Here is a 19,686-nt window from a genome sequence, read left to right as displayed (position 1 = left end):
ATGTTGCAAAGTTATGCACCACTTTGTCTCTGATCTCATGCATGATATATTGAGCCACTGCTTCGTCCAAAAAATGTCAAAGTTCAAGGCATTCATGCATTTGGCAACCCATTTTTCTGATGATTTGTGGCATGAAGATAAACCAGGAAAAGCACTTTGTGGTGGACATTGATACTGTCACAATGCAACGAAGCATGACTAGCGTCTGTCATGCAGCCGATCACCTGGAGGAACTCAAAACGCAGCATTTGCTCCTCCTTTTAGAGGGAAATAAACTTTTTTTTTAAACTGACCAATCAGTGATGGGCCAATACATACAAATAGGATCATCACAAAGAAACAAAAAACACAAATTAATAAAGTTCATATGACTCAGATCATGTTATTAAAAAAAACTAACAAGGTGAACTCAAAACAACATCGAGAGCTTTGGATGAGCTCTTAGTGCCGATGGCTTTTGTTTACCTGTTGATATTTAGATCAGGAACCGACACAAGACTGCCGTTGGTCTTGTTAAAAAGTTGCCACAGGTTGGTCCGACGTTACACATTTAACAACGGTACAGTTCATGATTTCTGTTGAAATTATGACTCTCACACAAAGTCAACAATAAGAGGGGTGACATGAAATGCTGACATTCTTGCAAAGCACCAGCTGGCATCAATGAGGCCCTAATGATACAGTCAAAACAAAGTGGGCCTAGTGCCAGATTGTTTATCCAGCTTCGGGTCTCAAAATTAAACAAAATGCTGAAGCTTTGAAAAAAAAAACATCACTGCCCGATTTTCTTCCAGATCTTCTGCAATTCAGTTTCTCTTCATGTGACACTGGCACACAGAGTTTGGAAGTGGTAGTAACAGAAAATGTGTTACAGTTTAAAAATAAGCACCAGATATAGTTAAAATCAGCTTCCTCAAATATTATTGACAGTACACTTTATTAGATATGATAATATCAGTTATTGAATATATTAATTCAGCATGACATAAATTCTCTCTAAGCTTGTTATAAAAAGTGTGCAACAGGTTGAGATTTGCTTTGACTGTATCGCTGTAAGACAGTGTTTGCTTTATTTTCCTTAAATGCCACAAAACTGTAAATGAAGAAACAAAGTTTTTTTCATAAATTCATGCACTTGCCCTTCACAGCAATTTGTTTACCTTGTGGAATGCACTGAAGGGTTGATGCATTTTTTCTTTTTTCTTTATTTTAATGTCAGACAAATCCGCTTAGGTTCGGGGAAAAGAGAAAACCCATGCAAGTGTTATGATACAAACTTCCAGTTACGATCCAACCTAAAGCAAATCACTGTGAAAGACAAGAGCAATCATTTATATAAGGCCTTTGAAGTTGACAGATCCCTTTCGACACTCCTTTCAAAGAAGCTCTCCGTGGATAAATAAGGAATGTCATTGTCTGTTTCCTTTTTTGTTTCCATTTCCTGTGTTTTTATTTTTTCCACACACATGTCCCAGAGAGGCGAAGAGAGAGCTGGAAAGTGACATCCCGGAAAACAAGGGCGGGATACGAATTTGGGTGGAAAGATTCCCAAATCCCAATAGGTGTAAACCTTAAGCAACTGCAGGATTCTCCGTGGTACAACAAGAAGGGAAAGATGGCACTACATTCAAACATTCAGGAGGAGGAGAACCATCGGGAGGAGGAGGAGTAAGCTGGGGGATGCGGTGGGCAGGATTCCTCCACCTGAAAGAGAAATAAATCTTTTATTTTCATTCTTGGACTCCAAGCTATGATAAATCTGGAAAACAAGTTAGTATAAAACATCTCTTAACAATGTAAGACACAGTATAGCTTTGAATATATTGTGGAGATAAAAAAATTAAAAATAATGAAGTGGTTCCCTCGCATTTGTCTAAAAACATCAGCCAACAGCTCAGCTTGGTCTGAAACCAACTACTGGACCATCCGGTTGTCGTCCCGTTGGACCGCTGCACTTCCCTGGCTCCTCCATTCATTACACACTCACGTATAAACAGAACCCCACTGGTGTGACAGGTTCTCTGCTCAGTAAAATCAGAGAAGGAGAAACAGCCGGCTGCTACCACTTCAACTTTAGGACAAATTACCCAAAAAGAGAAACACCATTTGAAGTCATGGACAGCAAAAGACGTTTAGACCAAGAAAACAATGACTGGAGTTTGGTACTTTCTCGTTTCCTCTGACAATGCAGGTTTCCCGTTCTGGCGGACGTGGCCTAGGGAGGATACCCGACGGGAGGGATGAGAGTTCACGATTCAAGATCCTTTTATTGTCATTGCACAGGTGTACAACCAAACTAACTTTGCGCTCGCTAAAGATAGCTCACAGAAGGAGGTTGTAAAAAATAAGTAAAATAAAAGATTAAGGCTAAAATAGATGTCAAGCACACGCTCTCACACACACACACACACACACACACACACACACACACACACACACACACACACACACACACACACACGCACGCACGCACGCACGCACACACACACACACACACACACACACACAGCAGATTTAAGGTGCAAAAAAATATAGAATTACAAATGTAGACATGTCACTTTGTGTTTAAAAGCTAGCTTGTTCTGTAGATTTGCTGTTGCGGCTTTAACACAGATATGGAGGTAAAACAAGACAAAAAGTTATAATATCGTATTTGTTCATAAAGCTGTGTTCCTGCAGGTGTTGGGTAGGCAGATTATCTCCCTGAGCGTAGACAGAAATCCACAAAAATATATAAATAAATAAACTCTGGTTCTCTGAGCCAAAAGAACCGGCTCTCTAAAAAGAGCCGGAATTCCCATCACTACTAAATAACACTAGCAGCAGCTAAATGTGGCAAGGTCACATCTGGCAGGAATTATTTATGATTTCATCAAAATAATCCGATGTGAACTTGACAACAGTTTATAAAATAATGTTTACATGAGCAACTGCAAGATCTGGGTGTTTGGAGTTATTTGAAAGCAGCAGCAATATACCTGCAATCGGGCTAGGTCTAATTTGTCAGATCAACCATTTTTCCAAACTGAGGCCATTCAGGAGCTCTACGCTGGGTGAGATAATAATTATACAAAACCGTGACACAGAAAACTTCACAATAGCCAGAAAATCCCTTTAAAAGCCTCTCTATCAATTTCCTTTCATTTGAAATCCTTCCCACCTTAAATTCCCAGAGTCTCCTGAATCAAGCTGTCAGCCGGGATCTGGGCCGAATGATAAGGAATAAGAAAGAAAACCAAAAGAAGGGTTTCGTTTCCTCATCAAGATCAATTACAGAGGCTTATGTTCTCCTCTGTCTCGACAGCGTGCCATACCATGAGCCATGCAGCGGGAGGATCCGGTCAGTGGGCCATCAAGGCTTTAGTCACGGACCAGCTCGTTCCTCCAGTCTGAGGTATGAAACCTGATGTGATGACTTAGCTCAGGCCCGTTAGAAACCCCTGCCCTCAAATGATAACCTCCTGCTACCGCTGAGCCTATTTTAATCCCCCCAGCAAACAGCAGAATGAATAGTCACATTGTTTCATCTCAACTCCAAAGAGGCTAAATGTCACAAAAGTCTTTATTTTGTGTTTGACTGATGCAAATCTTCACAAAGATGGCAGGGATATTCTTAAACGGATTACACCGAATTACTCTTTTTAATTTACCCACGGAGAAAAATCTACTTAAAGGAAATCCAAACTGTTACCTGGTTTTGTCAAACAATACTTAAGCATAGATAAATCCTCACAAACTGTGAAGTATAATTAAAATCTCATGTCAATCATCTCTGAGAGTTTATGTTTTACCTTTGATGCTGGTTTGTGCCACAGCCCCGTCTCCTCCCTCCGTGTGCGCCCGCACTTCCACGACGTATTCTTCATCTGCATGCCACGGAAGGTCAATGTGCCGTTTACTGGTTGTGTACAGAGTGCCCACAGAGTTTCCCTTCTGCTTGTACAGCACCTAGGAAGATAAAATAATACGCTTTTGAAGAGTGCCCAGCTCTGAGTGCCTACAGTTTAATGCCAGAGGTGAACAAAAACATTGTACGTACTCTGTAGCCATCTATTGTTGACTCGTTAGCCAATGGTTCTACGTGCTCCCAGGCTATATTTACAGACTGGCCCTTTATCTTTGCACTTAGTATTTTGGGAGGTCGGTCTGGAGCTGGTACATTAAATAAAGCAAAACATTATCAATAACACCCCTTAGATGTTGTGTGGAGCAACACGATGTGTCATTGTTCCACAGTACAACATACGGGGTTTCTTGGTGTGGATCCTAAAGTGGCTGCTGGGAGGGCCATATCCCGCAGAGTTGTAGCCTCGGACCTCAATAAGGTATTCCGAGTTGGGCTTCAATCCCTCAAGTTTGGTGTGGTTCTCTGTGCCTGGCAGCACCACCCGTTGGGCTCCACCTTCACCATCTTCGTGATTCCTCCAATACTTTATCTGAAAGCCAGAAGAAATGACAGAAAGATGAATGGGATTCACCTTATTTCTGCAGGAATTTCAGGAAGATTGGGAGGGGAATGGCGTCATTGCATAATTAGAAAGAAGGCTTAAAGAGAAAATGTGTAGTTTTTACAGTTTATATCTGGAAATATTCACCGAAATGTTGTTGAAAATGGATAAAATGATGTCCAGCTGTTGAAAAATATTGGTGGCTTCATACCATATAACCATAAAATCAGGTCTATGTACGGACCCCTAGCACCAGGAAGCTACACACTCCCACTTGGCCACTTTCTAGGGTAGAACTAATGCTTTTACATCTACTTATAGAAAAGGTTTTGGGGTTCCTGCATTCTGGGGCAACGCCTGGATCTCTGGGACTTGGAGCTCCCCCCGTCTCCTGCGCATCTTTGGGGGGCGGATCTGTGGTCCCTCACACTCTCTGTTGGACGCTCCTATAGAGAAACCTTAAATAAACAAGCGCGTGTACACACACAGGTGCTCACATGGTGCTCTCAAAAGTATGGGCTTGGGTATGTTAAACACAGGTCTTAAGACTATGGTGGGCACTTAATGCACTGTGATTTATTATCGTGATTCTTCAGTTAAGCAATGTTGATTTTATATATATATATATATTGTTTTTTTGTTTTTTTTTCATCAAGTTGACGCAGTGATAGGTAGATCTTGTTGTATTGTTGTTGTGTCCCTTTTTTGTGTCCTTTTTTTTTTTTTTTTTTTTTTGTCTTTTTCTGCAGGTCTAGAAGCAGACTCTTGTTCATTGTTTATTTTTGTGGAACCCCCCCCCCCCCCCTCTCTCCACCTTTTCTCTTCCTTTCTCTTTCACCTCTGTCTCCGTGTCTGGTCGGAATTACAAAGCATTCAACAACAATAACAATAAAGTTTTAAGTATCAGGCGTGACATTAAAAGCAAACGCTTTGATGCTCCACCTGAGAATAAATCTGTAAGGCTTGTCACCAGCATTCAGACATCAATTCTGCTTGCTTCACAGCCAGACAGGACACGGTAAAAAAATAAATAAATAAATACTTATAGAAAAGGTTTTGTTGGTAGGTGGGGCACATTTTCAGATGGAGTTTCTCCAAGTTGCCACTACATACTGTGCTGCATTACATTTGTTATATTATGCTACAGAGCTTTGACCACGTCCCGAGAGCAGTGGGGGACATTGAGTCCGAGTGGGCCTTGTTCCACTCTGCGATTGTCGAGGCGGCTGTTGCTAGCTGTGGCCGTAAGGTGGCCGGTGCCAGTCGTGGTGGCAACCCCCGTACCCGCTGGTGGACACCAGAGGTTCGGGGAGCCGTCAGGCTGAAGAAGGAGGCCTACAGGGCGTGGCTGGTCTGTGGGTCTCCGGAGGCAGCAGACAGGTACCGGATAGCCAAGCGGGGTGCAGCAGTGGCAGTTGCCGAGGCAAAATCTCGGGCGTGGGAGGAGTTTGGTGAGGCCATGGAGAAAGACTATCGATCGGCTCCAAAGAGGTTCTGGCAAACTGTCCGGCGCCTCAGGAGAGGAAGGCAGCAACTCGCTCACACTGTTTACAGTGGGGATGGGGAGCTGCTGACGTCAACTGAGGCTATAGTCGGACGGTGGAAGGAATACTTTGAGGAGCTCCTCAATCCCACCAATGCGCATTCCGAGGAGGAACCAGAGCTGGGAGGCCTGGGGATGGACTGTCCGATCTCGGGGGCAGAAGTTGCTGAGGTAGTCAAACAACTACACAGCGGCGGAGCCCCGGGGGCGGATGAGGTTCGTCCTGGGTATCTCAAGGCTATGGATGTTGTAGGGCTGTCATGGTTGACACGTCTCTACAACATTGCGTGGTCATCGGGGGCAGTTCCTAGGGAGTGGCAGACCGGGGTGGTGGTCCCCATCTTTAAGAAGGGTGACCTGAGGGTGTGTTCCAACTATAGGGGGATCACACTCCTCAGCCTCCCTGGAAAGGTCTACGCCAAGGTACTGGAGAGGAGGGTCCGATCGATAGTTGAATCTCAGATAGAGGAGGAGCAATGTGGTTTTCGTCCTGGCCGTGGAACTGTGGACCAGCTCTATACCCTTGCAAGGGTGATGGAGGGGGCATGGGAGTTTGCCCAACCAATCCACATGTGTTTTGTGGATTTGGAGAAGGCTTATGACCGTGTCCCCAGGGGCACCCTGTGGGGGACACTCCAGGAGTATGGGGTGGGTGGCTTTCTGTTAAGGGCCATTCAGTCCCTTTACCAGAGGAGCGTGAGTTTGGTCCGCATAGCCGGTAGTAAGTCGGACCTGTTCCCAGTGAGGGTTGGACTCCGCCAGGGCTGCCCTTTGTCACCGGTTCTGTTCATCACTTTTATGGACAGAATTTCTAGACGCAGCCGTGGTGTGGAGTGTGTCGAGTTTGGTGGCAGGAGAATCTCGTCTCTGCTTTTTGCGGATGATGTGGTCCTCCTAGCTTCATCCAGCTCTGACCTTCAGCTCTTGCTGGGTAGGTTCGCGGCCGAATGTGAAGCGGCTGGGATGAGGATCAGCACCTCCAAATCTGAGACCATGGTTCTCGACCGGAAAAGGGTGGCTTGCCACCTCCGGGTCGGGGGAGAGGTCCTACCTCAAGTGGAGGAGTTTAAGTATCTCGGGGTCTTGTTCACGAGTGAGGGTAGGAGGGATCGGGAGATCGACAGGCGGATTGGTTCGGCGTCTGCAGTGATGCGGACGCTGAGCCGATCTGTCGTGGGGAAGAGGGAGCTGAGCCAGAAAGCCAGGCTCTCGATTTACCGGTCGATCTACGTCCCAATCCTCACCTATGGTCATGAGCTTTGGGTAATGACCGAAAGAACGAGATCGCGGATACAAGCGGCCGAAATGAGTTTCCTCCGTAGGGTGGCCGGGCTCAGCCTTAGAGATAGGGTGAGGAGCTCGGACATTCGGGAGGGACTCGGAGTAGAACCGCTGCTCCTCCGGATCGAAAGGAGCCAGTTGAGGTGGTTTGGGCATCTGGTCAGGATGCCTCCTGGACGCCTCCCCGGGGAGGTGTTTCGGGCATGTCCTGCCGGCAGAAGGCCCCCGGGTCGACCCAGGACACGTTGGAGAGGTTACATCTCCAATCTGGTCCGGGAACGCCTTGGGGTCCTGCCGGAGGAGCTGGTGGACAAGGCCGGGGAGAGGACGGCCTGGAGCTCCCTAGTTGGGATGCTGCCCCCGCGACCCGGACCCGGATAAGCGGAGGAAGACGAGACGAGACGAGACGAGGCATGGGCATGTGAAGATAAATGTAAATGCCTTTGCATGAACCCCTAGGACATTTTAGAGAAAGTTATCTTAAAGCTGCTTCAGTTTGCCCCACTCGAACTAGCCGTTAACTCTTAATCTAGTCACAACTAATCCCTATTTCTCCAAACAGAGGTTGTTTAGAGCTTTCTAAATGATTCAAGATACTAACTGTTCATAATCCGTTTACAAAAATCCTCTAAACTATGCCCTATCTGTTTTTAAAAAATGTGTTTAAAATGTATTTTTTTAAATTAGCAATTTTAACGATATTTAAAGAGAATAAAACAAAAAAGATTGAAATGCGTCGTCGTCGTCGTCTCGTCGTCTTCCTCCGCTTATCCGGGTCCGGGTCGCGGGGGCAGCATCCCAACTAGGGAGCTCCAGGCCGTCCTCTCCCCGGCCTTGTCCACCAGCTCCTCCGGCAGGACCCCAAGGCGTTCCCGGACCAGATTGGAGATGTAACCTCTCCAACGTGTCCTGGGTCGACCCGGGGGCCTTCTGCCGGCAGGATATGCCTGAAACACCTCCCCGGGGAGGCGTCCAGGAGGCATCCTGACCAGATGCCCAAACCACCTCAACTGGCTCCTTTCGATCCGGAGGAGCAGCGGTTCTACTCCGAGTCCCTCCCGAATGTCCGAGCTCCTCACCCTATCTCTAAGGCTGAGCCCGGCCACCCTACGGAGGAAACTCATTTCGGCCGCTTGTATCCGCGATCTCGTTCTTTCGGTCATTACCCAAAGCTCATGACCATAGGTGAGGATTGGGACGTAGATCGACCGGTAAATCGAGAGCCTGGCTTTCTGGCTCAGCTCCCTCTTCCCCACGACAGATCGGCTCAGCGTCCGCATCACTGCAGACGCCGAACCAATCCGCCTGTCGATCTCCCGACCCCTCCTACCCTCACTCGTGAACAAGACCCCGAGATACTTAAACTCCTCCACTTGAGGTAGGACCTCTCCCCCAACCCGGAGGTGGCAAGCCACCCTTTTCCGGTCGAGAACCATGGTCTCAGATTTGGAGGTGCTGATCCTCATCCCAGCCGCTTCACATTCGGCCGCGAACCTACCCAGCAAGAGCTGAAGTTCAGAGATGGATGAAGCTAGGAGGACCACATCATCCGCAAAAAGCAGAGACGAGATTCTCCTGCCACCAAACTCGACACACTCCACACCACGGCTGCGTCTAGAAATTCTGTCCATAAAAGTGATGAACAGAACCGGTGACAAAGGGCAGCCCTGGCGGAGTCCAACCCTCACTGGGAACAGGTCCGACTTACTACCGGCTATGCGGACCAAACTCACGCTCCTCTGGTAAAGGGACTGAATGGCCCTTAACAGAAAGCCACCCACCCCATACTCCTGGAGCGTCCCCCACAGAGTGCCCCTGGGGACACGGTCATAAGCCTTCTCCAAATCCACAAAGCACATGTGGATTGGTTGGGCAAACTCCCATGCCCCCTCCATCACCCTTGCAAGGGTATAGAGCTGGTCCACAGTTCCACGGCCAGGACGAAAACCACATTGCTCCTCCTCTATCTGAGATTCAACTATCGATCGGACCCTCCTCTCCAGTACCTTGGAGTGGACCTTTGCAGGGAGGCTGAGGAGTGTGATCCCCCTATAGTTGGAACACACCCTCAGGTCACCCTTCTTAAAGATGGGGACCACCACCCCGGTCTGCCACTCCCTAGGAACTGCCCCCGATGACCACGCAATGTTGTAGAGACGTGTCAACCATGACAGCCCTACAACATCCATAGCCTTGAGATACCCAGGACGAACCTCATCCGCCCCCGGGGCTCCGCCGCTGTGCAGTTGTTTGACTACCTCAGCAACTTCTGCCCCCGAGATCGGACAGTCCATCCCCAGGCCTCCCAGCTCTGGTTCCTCCTCAGAATGTGCATTGGTGGGATTGAGGAGCTCCTCAAAGTATTCCTTCCACCGTCCGACTATAGCCTCAGCTTGAGTTAAAACCTATGACTGTCAGCAGCAGTAGACTATCAGATACCGACCTGGTATCCATCTATGTTATTTTCTGGGATGGGAATCCAGGAGACGGTCGAAGTTGTGGCAGAAAGAACTCGACCTTCAACATTTTCAGGAGCTTCAGAGGGAGCTGTACAAAAGACACATAATAAAATCTTATATTCTTATTTATATAATTTATATATACACACATAGTAATAAAACTGTTTATAATCCTGCATATTAGAAATATTAACATGTACTAAACTTTGACTTACAGAAACATATTTTTTTTACGTTTCTTGATCAGTTTTACCTGCCAGGCGTGGCGTAGCAAGTTTGAGCTGGGCCCTGGTGCAAGGGTTGCTTTACCTCTGCAGCAGCGTGCACTAAAGTTCAACCCTAAACCAGTTCTCCCAACATGGATTACCACAAGCCCGAATGCGCTCAACACACAGAACACACCATGGACGAATTTTAATGCATCACATGTCTGAGTTGGCATGTGTCCTTATCTCTGCTTTTGCATGGCTGGGCTCTCTCTCTCTCTCTCTCTCTCTCTCTCTCTCTCTCTCTCTCTCTCTCTCTCTCTCTCTCTCTCTCTCTCTCTCTCTCTCTCTCTCTCTCTCTCTCTCTCTCTCTCTCTCTCTCTCTCTCTCTCTCTCTCTCTCCACCGCAACAGTTGCCCCCTATGCCAGTGCTGCCAGAAATCTTTTACTTTCTTTTTCTGGTGTTTAATGTCTATTTACATATGGGAGATGGTCTGTATGTGTATAGTGCCTTCTTAGGGTTCTTCAACAAGGGTTCAAGGTGCTTCACAACACAATCAGTCATTCACCATTCACACACACATTCACACACTGGTGGAGATGAGCTACAAGGTAGCCACAGCTGCAGAGACGAGGCCTGCCGAACACAGGCACCACCGGTCCCTCTGTCCACCACCAGCAGGCAAGGCAGGTTACGGTAAGTGTCTTGCCCAAAGACTCAAAAGCGGCATTCTCTGGTCAGAGCCGGAATCGGACCAGCAACTTTCTTATTACCTGACAAACCACTCTACCTCCTGAGCCACTGCTGTCCCTTAAATATGATGAAGTGATTGAATGTTGACTTTCAACCCTGTAGTGGTTTAACAGAAACTTTACATATGCAGCAGCAAGAGACATCAGATAAAAACAAAAACATTTCAAGCCGTTGTACTCTTGTACAGAAATAAAAAACACAAAATGTTCTATTTATTCACCTATGAGCTAAGATCAGCAGCACTGCTATCTGTTGCAGGAACTTGTAGCAGGTTATAAATAAAACAAGCAACTATGTTAATCTGGTGATAATTGTAGAGCTTGTTGTTTATTTTTGATGTGACTATCGCCAAGAATTTTACTTAAAAATCATTCTGAAATATTCTTCATAAGTGATACACCACCAGGGCTTGGTGTATAGATAAGTCTGTTAAAAGTCTAAAGAGGCACTATCCTGTTTTTAGCATAAGCAATGTTGCTTCTGTCTACCTACACTGTGGGCCTGGTGAACCATGAGGCCTCATTTTGTGTAAAGGGGCGCATCCTTTGCAAATGAACTAAGGATGTGCATCACTGCGTCAAGGTGCACCTAGAGCACTAAGGACACACTTCGGATGCTGCCACAATTATTGACAGCACACAGCTTCTTCCCAATCAGGGGTCAACTTCACTGACAAGCTGAAAGATGGGGAAAAAAGTCTGCGTAGGGCCTCAAATTGGCTAGGATGGTCCTGAGCATAAGCACAGAAAGTAGTGCTAATGTAGATTCTTGTTGATGGCGAGAAAAGCACTTAGTGTCCGAATCACCAACAAAGACTATTGGATCTTGTCTCCCTCAGTCTGTCACACTCATTGTGCCCTTGGACAAGAAATTTAACCCTCCTTGCCTGCTGGTGGTGGCTGCAGGACTGTTGGTGCCAGTGGTCGGCAGCCTCGCTTCCATTAGTGAGCCCCAAAGTAGCGGTGGCAACATTGTAACTCATCACCACCAGTGTGTGAATGTGTGTGGGAATGGGTGAATGGCTGATTGTGTTGTGAAGCATCTTGGAGAGTTGCAGAACCCTAAGAAGGCACTACATGCAAGCAATTTTCCATTCTTTATGGCTGTTGTTGCTGATTTCACCAGTAGATTACAATAATAACAGGGTCTTCTGGCACACTCAGTGTCTCTTACACACAGTGTTGTTTTATGCTAAACTAAACTTGTGTGGATCAATGTGGAAAGAAGCTGTTATTTAGTGGTAAATCTTCTCACTGGCTTGGATATTCACGGCTTCACATGGAGTCAAAGGGGTTTGTTAGGAGAACTTTAAAGTCACGCTTATATCCTAAAAAGGCTATTGTTTTTGAGCTGTTACCATGGCAGCAGGGCATCACTGTAACCCATCGGGTTTGGATTGCTCAGTGTTATCTCAAATGTCTGTCACTGGAAGTTAATAAGTCAGCTAAATGCTTCACATCACTGGGCAAATGATAAGCTTTCTCGTTCATGCGACGCAGGTCATTTTCATCTTCCCACACGGGAAGATATGTTCACTTTCAACAGGTATTAAAATTCCTCAGAACAATACATGAGAACTTACTTTGTTTGAGATCACGTTTGTGCGTTTGAATGTTGACAGATGTCATTGCTCACCATCCTGTGCAGAGTACACGACAGCTGTAAGGCTGTAGGGTCCCTCTCCTTGGTTGTTGAATGCTTTAACTTTAACGTCAAACTTTGTCAAAGGAGAGATGCTGGCGTCTTTGTGAACGTAGCGCTTGGCCTGGGGGTCAGCCACTGCCACCCTCTTCCATTCAAATTCATCATGAGGTTTAAAGGCGACGATGTAGCCAAAGTTGGGCCCGTAGTAGTACTGAGGATGTACCGGCTGATGACAAAAGATAAAAGAAAAGAATGATGTGGAATAGACTTTGAAGACACTGAGACACAGTATTCCAAAAGGACCATCTCATAATTAAAGTTATTTAAGTCCATTCTCTAAGAAAACATGTACTCACTTGTTTGTGCCCGTCTGTATCTACAGGGCTCTAAGTTTTTAGAGCATTGATCAAACAAGTAGAAGTTTGGGCTCATTTTTCACTCACTAATTTACAGTTTGTGAGGCCATAGATTATATAAATGAAGAAAGATTGCTCAGACTGGGAGTAGTGGGCCTTGCAACAAAGAGCTTTGATTTCATGCATGTCCTCTCAATTTGTAAAAAAGTCAAAGGGTAGAAGAAGAAACTATTTTTTATATAGTGCCAAAATCACAAGGCACTTCAAAAGAACTAAACACTATGAATTCAACTAAATGTAAAAAATGGGAAAATTAAAAGTTCTGATTAAAAAATGTGAGGCAGGTTTACTCCTAGAGCCTACGGAGAAACATGTCACCAGAGGAAATGATCATACATAGAAAGAGAGAAAATTGATGAGTGAAATTGGCTGTTTTTCTTGTGGGTTAAAGTTAGGTAACCAGTATGGGATACTGTTAATTTTTATTTGATCTACCCACCGTACTTCGCTATAACACCATGATATAAAAACTGACTTTTGGATCAAGAATATGTTTTATGGCATTTTCAGAACTCATGATGGAAGAAGAGCTAAAACATGTAAACCTGAATTTTAAAGCAATTGTTGCTACAAAATCAGTTGTAGAACAGAAAATCATCATTTCAGTTAGTTAGCCAAGTAATCTCTTTCTATACAATGAAATTATGAATAAAAGTATGCTAGCAGTCATATGCCTGCTGTGGATTTAGAATTTGAAGTACAATATATTTTTAGTTGTTTTACTTAAAGTTGTGGCAACATATGTATTACTTTGAAACACCAGGTTTACCATGTCCTTTTCCCACCTTTTTTTTATTTTTTTCTATTTAAGCATATGATGAACTGCCATTATGAGAGCTTCTATCTGTTCTCCACTCCCCAGTTTGTTGAGTGGAACATGCAGACTCACCGTCCACGTAATGGTCAACTCTCTGCTGGCCCCTCCACCCCCTCCGACATCCGAGGGCGCCACCACAGGATCTGCAGTAAGACAGCAACAGCAAGAAAAAAAATCATCCCACATGCTACAAATCCTCACAAACAAAGCCAACCCACACAGGCTGTAACTTTGTCCTGGCTGTGCAACTGAAACATCCTTCCTCTGCAAACACAGTATCGATGTCTCCTCCTGCGCCAGACTCCGGCTCTTAACGTGCGTGTAGGAAACGTGCCAGCCAGAGAGGCAGTGAGGGAAAAGCCTCTCTCGCTTGAGCTCACCTTCAACTGGTGATTATTATTTTAAGAGAGGTCACTGCAGGTCTGTGATTCACATTTCATAGATGAAGTTCAGTGTACAATTTCACCAACATGCTCATTTGTGGTGGTTTGTGGTTAGTTTGGCAGCTTGTGTCTGCTTTTAGAAGCAAAGCACAATATAAATACTGTTGACTCATTTCTACTGCCATCAAAACACGGCAATAATAGAATGACAATGTATAAGTAACTAAATAAAAAGCTAGGCTGTTAGAACATTTACTTACCATCCTCTTCCTTCCTTTTTCTGCTCTGTGAGGAATAAATACAGTCAGACAACAGGAATAATAAACCCATTTTACCTGAATCCAGGGTTGTTTCTTTAGGTGACGGCCTGCTTGGATCTCCTGTTCCCAGAGTGTTGATGGCGATGACTCTGAACTCATATTCCGTCCAGGGGATCAGATTTATGACTGTGGCAGTCTCTGTGTTCCCCTCAACATCAGAGGGAACTGTGGAAAAGTTATTATTATTAAAAAGGACCAAGCACATGTTGTACTTTCTTAAAATGTAACCAAAGAACTATAACATTTACTAAAGCATAATACATTCTATTTATCTTTAAAAGACAACCATCATGATCTGCCCTCAGCCAAGATCTTACTGGTAGTGGCGTTCTTCCAGACATCTTTAGAAAACTGGTCCCTGTACTGGATGATGTACTTGGAGATGGGGCTGTGGTGGTCTGCTCCGCGGAACCACTCCAACGTCATGCTCTTATCTGTTCTGTTTACTATTCGTACTCCACCAGGGGCTCCGGGGGGACCTGAGTTAAACATGACGAGTTGAAAAAGATGAACTGAAAAAAAAGATTGCTTTATCTTGTTTTTCTAAATAATCTAAAGCTTTATCTTAAATTAAATGGCCTGTATCTGATGTAGCACGTGGAGTCCTGGGACCCCCCAAAGCACTTTACAACACAATCAGTCATTCACCTATTCACACACACATTCACACCCTGGTGGTGATGAGCTATGATGTAGCCACAGCTGCCTTGGGGCACACCCTCCGACCACCACCAGCAGGCAATGTTTTTTTTTTTTTAAGGCAAGAAAATCTTTATTATCAAGAGTGCAAAATTGTCAAGAACATGGAAAGTTTAGATAAAACAAAAAAGGACAAAGCATAGATGTTACTGCTGAACCCTGTAAACCCATCCGCTGTCTCTGAGTGACCATTCAAGCCGTTCCCAGTCCTGGGAGGGTTTTTATGTGGGATTTGTGTGCAGCTCTTTTCCATCACTCGGCTGAACAACAGTCCTTTACGCTCCCACGTGCCTCAGCGTGAGACCTCTCTGCTGTCACGTTTGCTAATGGGAGTTTGGAGCCAAGCTGCGATGCCTGACCCCTCGGTCTCACGACATGATGTTTTCTTTAGAAGAGTGTCACTATAATGAGCAGTTTTAGGGTTTATGTCTTTAAGCTGATTTACCCATGGAAAGGGACAGATCTTTACTAATATGGACACTGAAATAATAGGACTGTGTCCTCCAACATGTATGTTTGATCCGTCAAACTGAAAAAAACAAAAAACCAAAGTCTCATTTTGGCATCGATCAGCTCGACAACAGAGCTGTGAAACGTAACCTTCAGATCCATGGACTAACGCCACTTTTACACACAGAGCAATGAAAATCTTCTGTTTCTTATTTTCAACAAATCTTTCAATGGGTTTCAACAACTTTTCTGTTGTCAATAAGTTCTGCTGGACCCCAGAAACCCTTTCTTTCTTTCTTTGCAATGGGATTTAAGTGTCTTGCCCAAGGACACAATGACAGCAACAGACTGAGCGGGGCTCGAACTTGCAACCTTCCGATGGGGGGTAAGCACTTAACTCCTGTGCCACCGTTGCCCCATTACACAGTCTGACCATTTTAAAACAAACATTTTGTCTTAAGACTTTTTATCTTGTCTTGAGCAATGGAACAACTTCAAACTTCTGAATGACATTTTTTTTCAAGGACCTCAGCAAAAATTGACATATTAAGGCATCAAAACATCCAGCGCTGTGACATAAATAAACTGCAGCTTCACCAAAACCTTTCAAACCCAATGTTTCTCTTGGTTGTCAAACTGCTCATGAAGAAAAACTTAATAGAAAAGCCAGGCTACGTCAGGGTTTGCCCTCCCAACCATAGTCATAGAAAGCAGCCATAGTTCACTTTTTCCAAATGAGCAGAAAATGACAGAAGTAAGAAGGATTTAATCAGAGTGAAAGCTTTTCCTACCCTCTAACGAACTGAAAAGCTATGCTACTTAATACAAATTACTTTTTACTACTTGCCACCTAAATATAAATTGTGTCATTTTTATCTCATGAAAAAGTTGACAAAGTTTCTTGGAGCTGTCAGAAAGTTTTCACCAAAGGTTCAATGAACGTGATTCAAGATGACTTCCAAAGCTAACTGACATTAGTAAAGACACAGTCACAAAATAATGATATGGTTTTATAGATATTTATCTAAAATGTGGAGTTATAATACCTAAGAGTCCTCCCAGTCAAACGCTTCAAATGCTACACAAACAGTGACTCTCTCACTCCCGTTCCGTGAGTTTCATGGCTGTTGCCAGTTACGGATCAGCACCGGAAGATTCTAGATGACAGGCGAAGACGAGTCATACACACTAAGTTGGTAAGTAGATATAAATACTTTGTCTAATTTGGAGTTAGCAGTCTTAGGCATTTTACGGTAGGAAGCACTTAATACACTTATTACGATAATATGCCTCTGACATTATAGGAGTTTGCTAGCCTGACCAGCCAGCCCCATGCGGATGGGAACTCTTCTATTCAAATAACCCCGCCCCCTGAGAATTCTAACAGAGCCAATCAGCGCTGCGGAGCGTACGTCACACACATGCCGCGACGCTGAGTTTCTCATAAACATAATGTTTGAAGCGGCGTTCGCTGCGGCTCTTTCCTCTGTTCTAAATGACTTGAACAAGTCTTTAAAACCATAACAAGAAGAAGCGTTAAAAGCCTTTCTGCTAAAAGAAGATGTTTGCACAGTCGCCAGACGCTCTTTTTGACTACAGCTAAAAAACTACAGCATCACGTGGTACAGTAGGCATTTCTGCCTTTTTTCTGATTGATTATTTTTAAGCAGTCCCGCCCCTCATGTGCCTCTCTGCCTGTGAGTAACGGGACTAGTTCTCTGTGTAGAATTAAACAGAAGACAAGTCGGGCAGGCCAGGCTAGGAGTCTTAACGACTCGTTGAAGGAAGTAAAACGTCACGACTGACTCGTTATTCACTTCACACATACATTCCACTGCAATATCGAGTTGTTGGTAATTGGAAAAGTAGCTTGAAATATTTTTAGAGCAGACGATTTGCTTCCAAAAAACCATTAGCAATGTTAGCTCAACATTAGCCTCTAGTCTTCTTAACCCAATTTTGAGTAAAACAAAAAATGCTGTGGCTTCTTAAAGGTACAAGTATAACTTCTTGGTTGCTCCTGTTTACTGACTTTGGCTCTGGAGCTTTTTGCCAGCAGATGTTGAATTACAAACGTTGCTGCATTAGCTCGGCACAGACTCAGCAACCCCACTGTCTCACACATAAACAGCAACTGCATCAAGTTTTAGGAGAAAATCTGACAAACCCCCCGCCAGTTGAGAAAGAATTCTGTTTCAGTGTAACCTTCCTTCCAACATGATTGGGACATTAGATTGTTTTATAATTATTATTTAATTTGTTGTAAAATTCATACATATTGCTCCTTTAAAACTTCGGCCTTAACCTTTAGAGTCGATCCCATTAAAGATGGTTGCCATGATTCATAAACTTTAGATAGCACATACATGAGTAGACCTCAGTCAGTTTTAGTGTAGCGTTACTTAAGAGTCATTCACAACCCATTCTTGGAAATATAGATTGTGCAAGACTCTGTAATCTTGTATGAGATTGAGTAAAAGATTATTTTTTTAAGATTTGACCAAATGATATTAGCTTAAAACTTTCACATTAAAGCCAGTGAACACTATGCATTCTCTCCAGGAACACAACATCTAACTGTATATTTGCCAAGTAGGATTCTTTTTTTTTTTACATTGTATTTTCCCAAATTATAATACAATATGTCTAGAATTAGCCATTTGTCAACAACTGTTCTGAAAGTAGCAACAGCAACACAATCAGGACACAACAAGGATCAGTGGAGATCACTGCCAGAATCCCTGAGTGGTGATCTGAAGGAAACCTTTGTCCCGCCAACACTGTGCCTGCTTTATGGCCAGAGGAGAAGACTGTAAGGTAAGCTCTCGGTCATCAATAAGCAGAAAGAGAAAACAAAGTGATGAATCCACCAAAAGGTGAAATACTGAGACAAAGAGTAGCAGCGTTTACTTTGTGTCTGCTAATATCAAGTAGTGAAATCAGCAGCTGTTTATCAAAAGCTGCAAGGAGAGAGATAAAAATCTCTGACTCATTATGTACTCATCACATTCTCCTTTCACTCATAATGAAGCCAGATGGTTGGACTCAAAACATGTTTTATAGAAACTGAAGCATTTTTCTTCCCATTCAGTTTAATCAGCCACTGTGACTCTGAATCCACAGCAACAGATTTCATAACAAATAACAGAAACCAGATGTTGATGTGTTTATTTCCAAAGTGCACATGTTAGGTTTCTTGAATAACTCCTCATTATTGTTGTGACATTTAAGGCTAAAGCCAAGAGGGAACACAACAGCAAAGGTACATCTGAATGTTTGGATGTTTAAGAAATAAACAGTTTTTGGTAACTAAATAGTTCTGAGCTTGTATTTTAGTGCTGTCTTCTCATTGTTTTTAAGCTTTTAAAGCACTTTGCCTCTAACTTTGTTTGCAGGTTTACTGGTTAAAACTACAATTAGTTTAGTCAGTGTGACAATTTTTGCACTTTTTGCACTTTTGCACAATACTTTATGAGAATGTGTCTGATAGATTATAAAACTATTTTTGTCGTTGCTGCAGTTTAACAAGCTCTATAGACCTAAAGTGTCCAACGATTCCACTCCTAAGTTCGTATCTAAAACATTAATCAAGAGGATATTTAGGCATCATCTAATGCAGTTTTGGCTCTAAAAAGCTTAGGTGTTGCTATAATCATCTGTGGATAACATGAATTTATAAAAAAGAATATTTGTCAATAAACAAACTGGGCAGACCTGTACTGAGTTGGATTTGTTTATAAAAAAGTAATTCCAATTGTTTCTTTATGTAATTTAAGATTTGTATATTATTTTTACTTTATCATCTGTGCACGGCTCTTCGTTTAGCAGAACATATTCATCGCAACAGAAAGCAGTCAGTGGGGCAGTCTGCAGCGTAGAAGAACAGGGTTGTCATGTGTCCAACAACCTCAGCAATTTCTGTCAGAAATCCTTCAATTTAATAAATAGTTGAAAGTCAACGCCAAAGCCGTTCCGTTTCAAAAGAGGGCCATTCTTGAGCTCTAGCCTGCCTAACAAATATAGAGCACCGTAATTAGCCAGAGACAAAACTGTTTGGGCCAATGGTAGACCTGCTGAGGCTACAATGGAGCGTAAATAGACTGATCTGTAGGGCAAAATCCTTTTGCTACTGCAATGGTAGGTCTAGATCTAAAGACAGAACACAACCTTCCACTTTTACCAGAGCTAAGATCATCTTAGAAATATTGAAGCTAGTTGTATTTGTCAGATTTTATAACCAATCACATCACAAGATCTTTGTGTTGG

General features: G+C 43.9%; 1 protein-coding gene across 2 annotated transcripts in view; it reads right to left on the bottom strand.

Annotated features, from left to right (window-relative positions):
• Positions 1 to 1,486: 1,486 nt before the first annotated feature.
• Positions 1,487 to 19,686, bottom strand: part of LOC107388490 (contactin-1a) — a 122,674-nt gene continuing 104,474 nt past the window's right edge. For both annotated transcript variants that reach the window (XM_015964061.3, XM_054732870.2), the window contains exons 16-24: positions 14,589 to 14,750; positions 14,287 to 14,436; positions 13,641 to 13,711; positions 12,327 to 12,561; positions 9,716 to 9,819; positions 4,247 to 4,436; positions 4,040 to 4,152; positions 3,792 to 3,948; positions 1,487 to 1,704 (exon numbers count right to left, since the gene is read on the bottom strand). In XM_015964061.3, the coding sequence (XP_015819547.1) occupies positions 1,628 to 1,704; positions 3,792 to 3,948; positions 4,040 to 4,152; positions 4,247 to 4,436; positions 9,716 to 9,819; positions 12,327 to 12,561; positions 13,641 to 13,711; positions 14,287 to 14,436; positions 14,589 to 14,750 (1,259 nt within the window). In that variant the 3' untranslated portion in view covers positions 1,487 to 1,627. The remainder of the gene's footprint in view (positions 1,705 to 3,791; positions 3,949 to 4,039; positions 4,153 to 4,246; positions 4,437 to 9,715; positions 9,820 to 12,326; positions 12,562 to 13,640; positions 13,712 to 14,286; positions 14,437 to 14,588; positions 14,751 to 19,686) is intronic.

Source organism: Nothobranchius furzeri, chromosome 4, assembly GCF_043380555.1.
Source record: "Nothobranchius furzeri strain GRZ-AD chromosome 4, NfurGRZ-RIMD1, whole genome shotgun sequence".
Lineage (NCBI taxonomy): Eukaryota > Metazoa > Chordata > Actinopteri > Cyprinodontiformes > Nothobranchiidae > Nothobranchius > Nothobranchius furzeri.
This window is presented reverse-complemented; position numbering and strand designations above follow the sequence as displayed.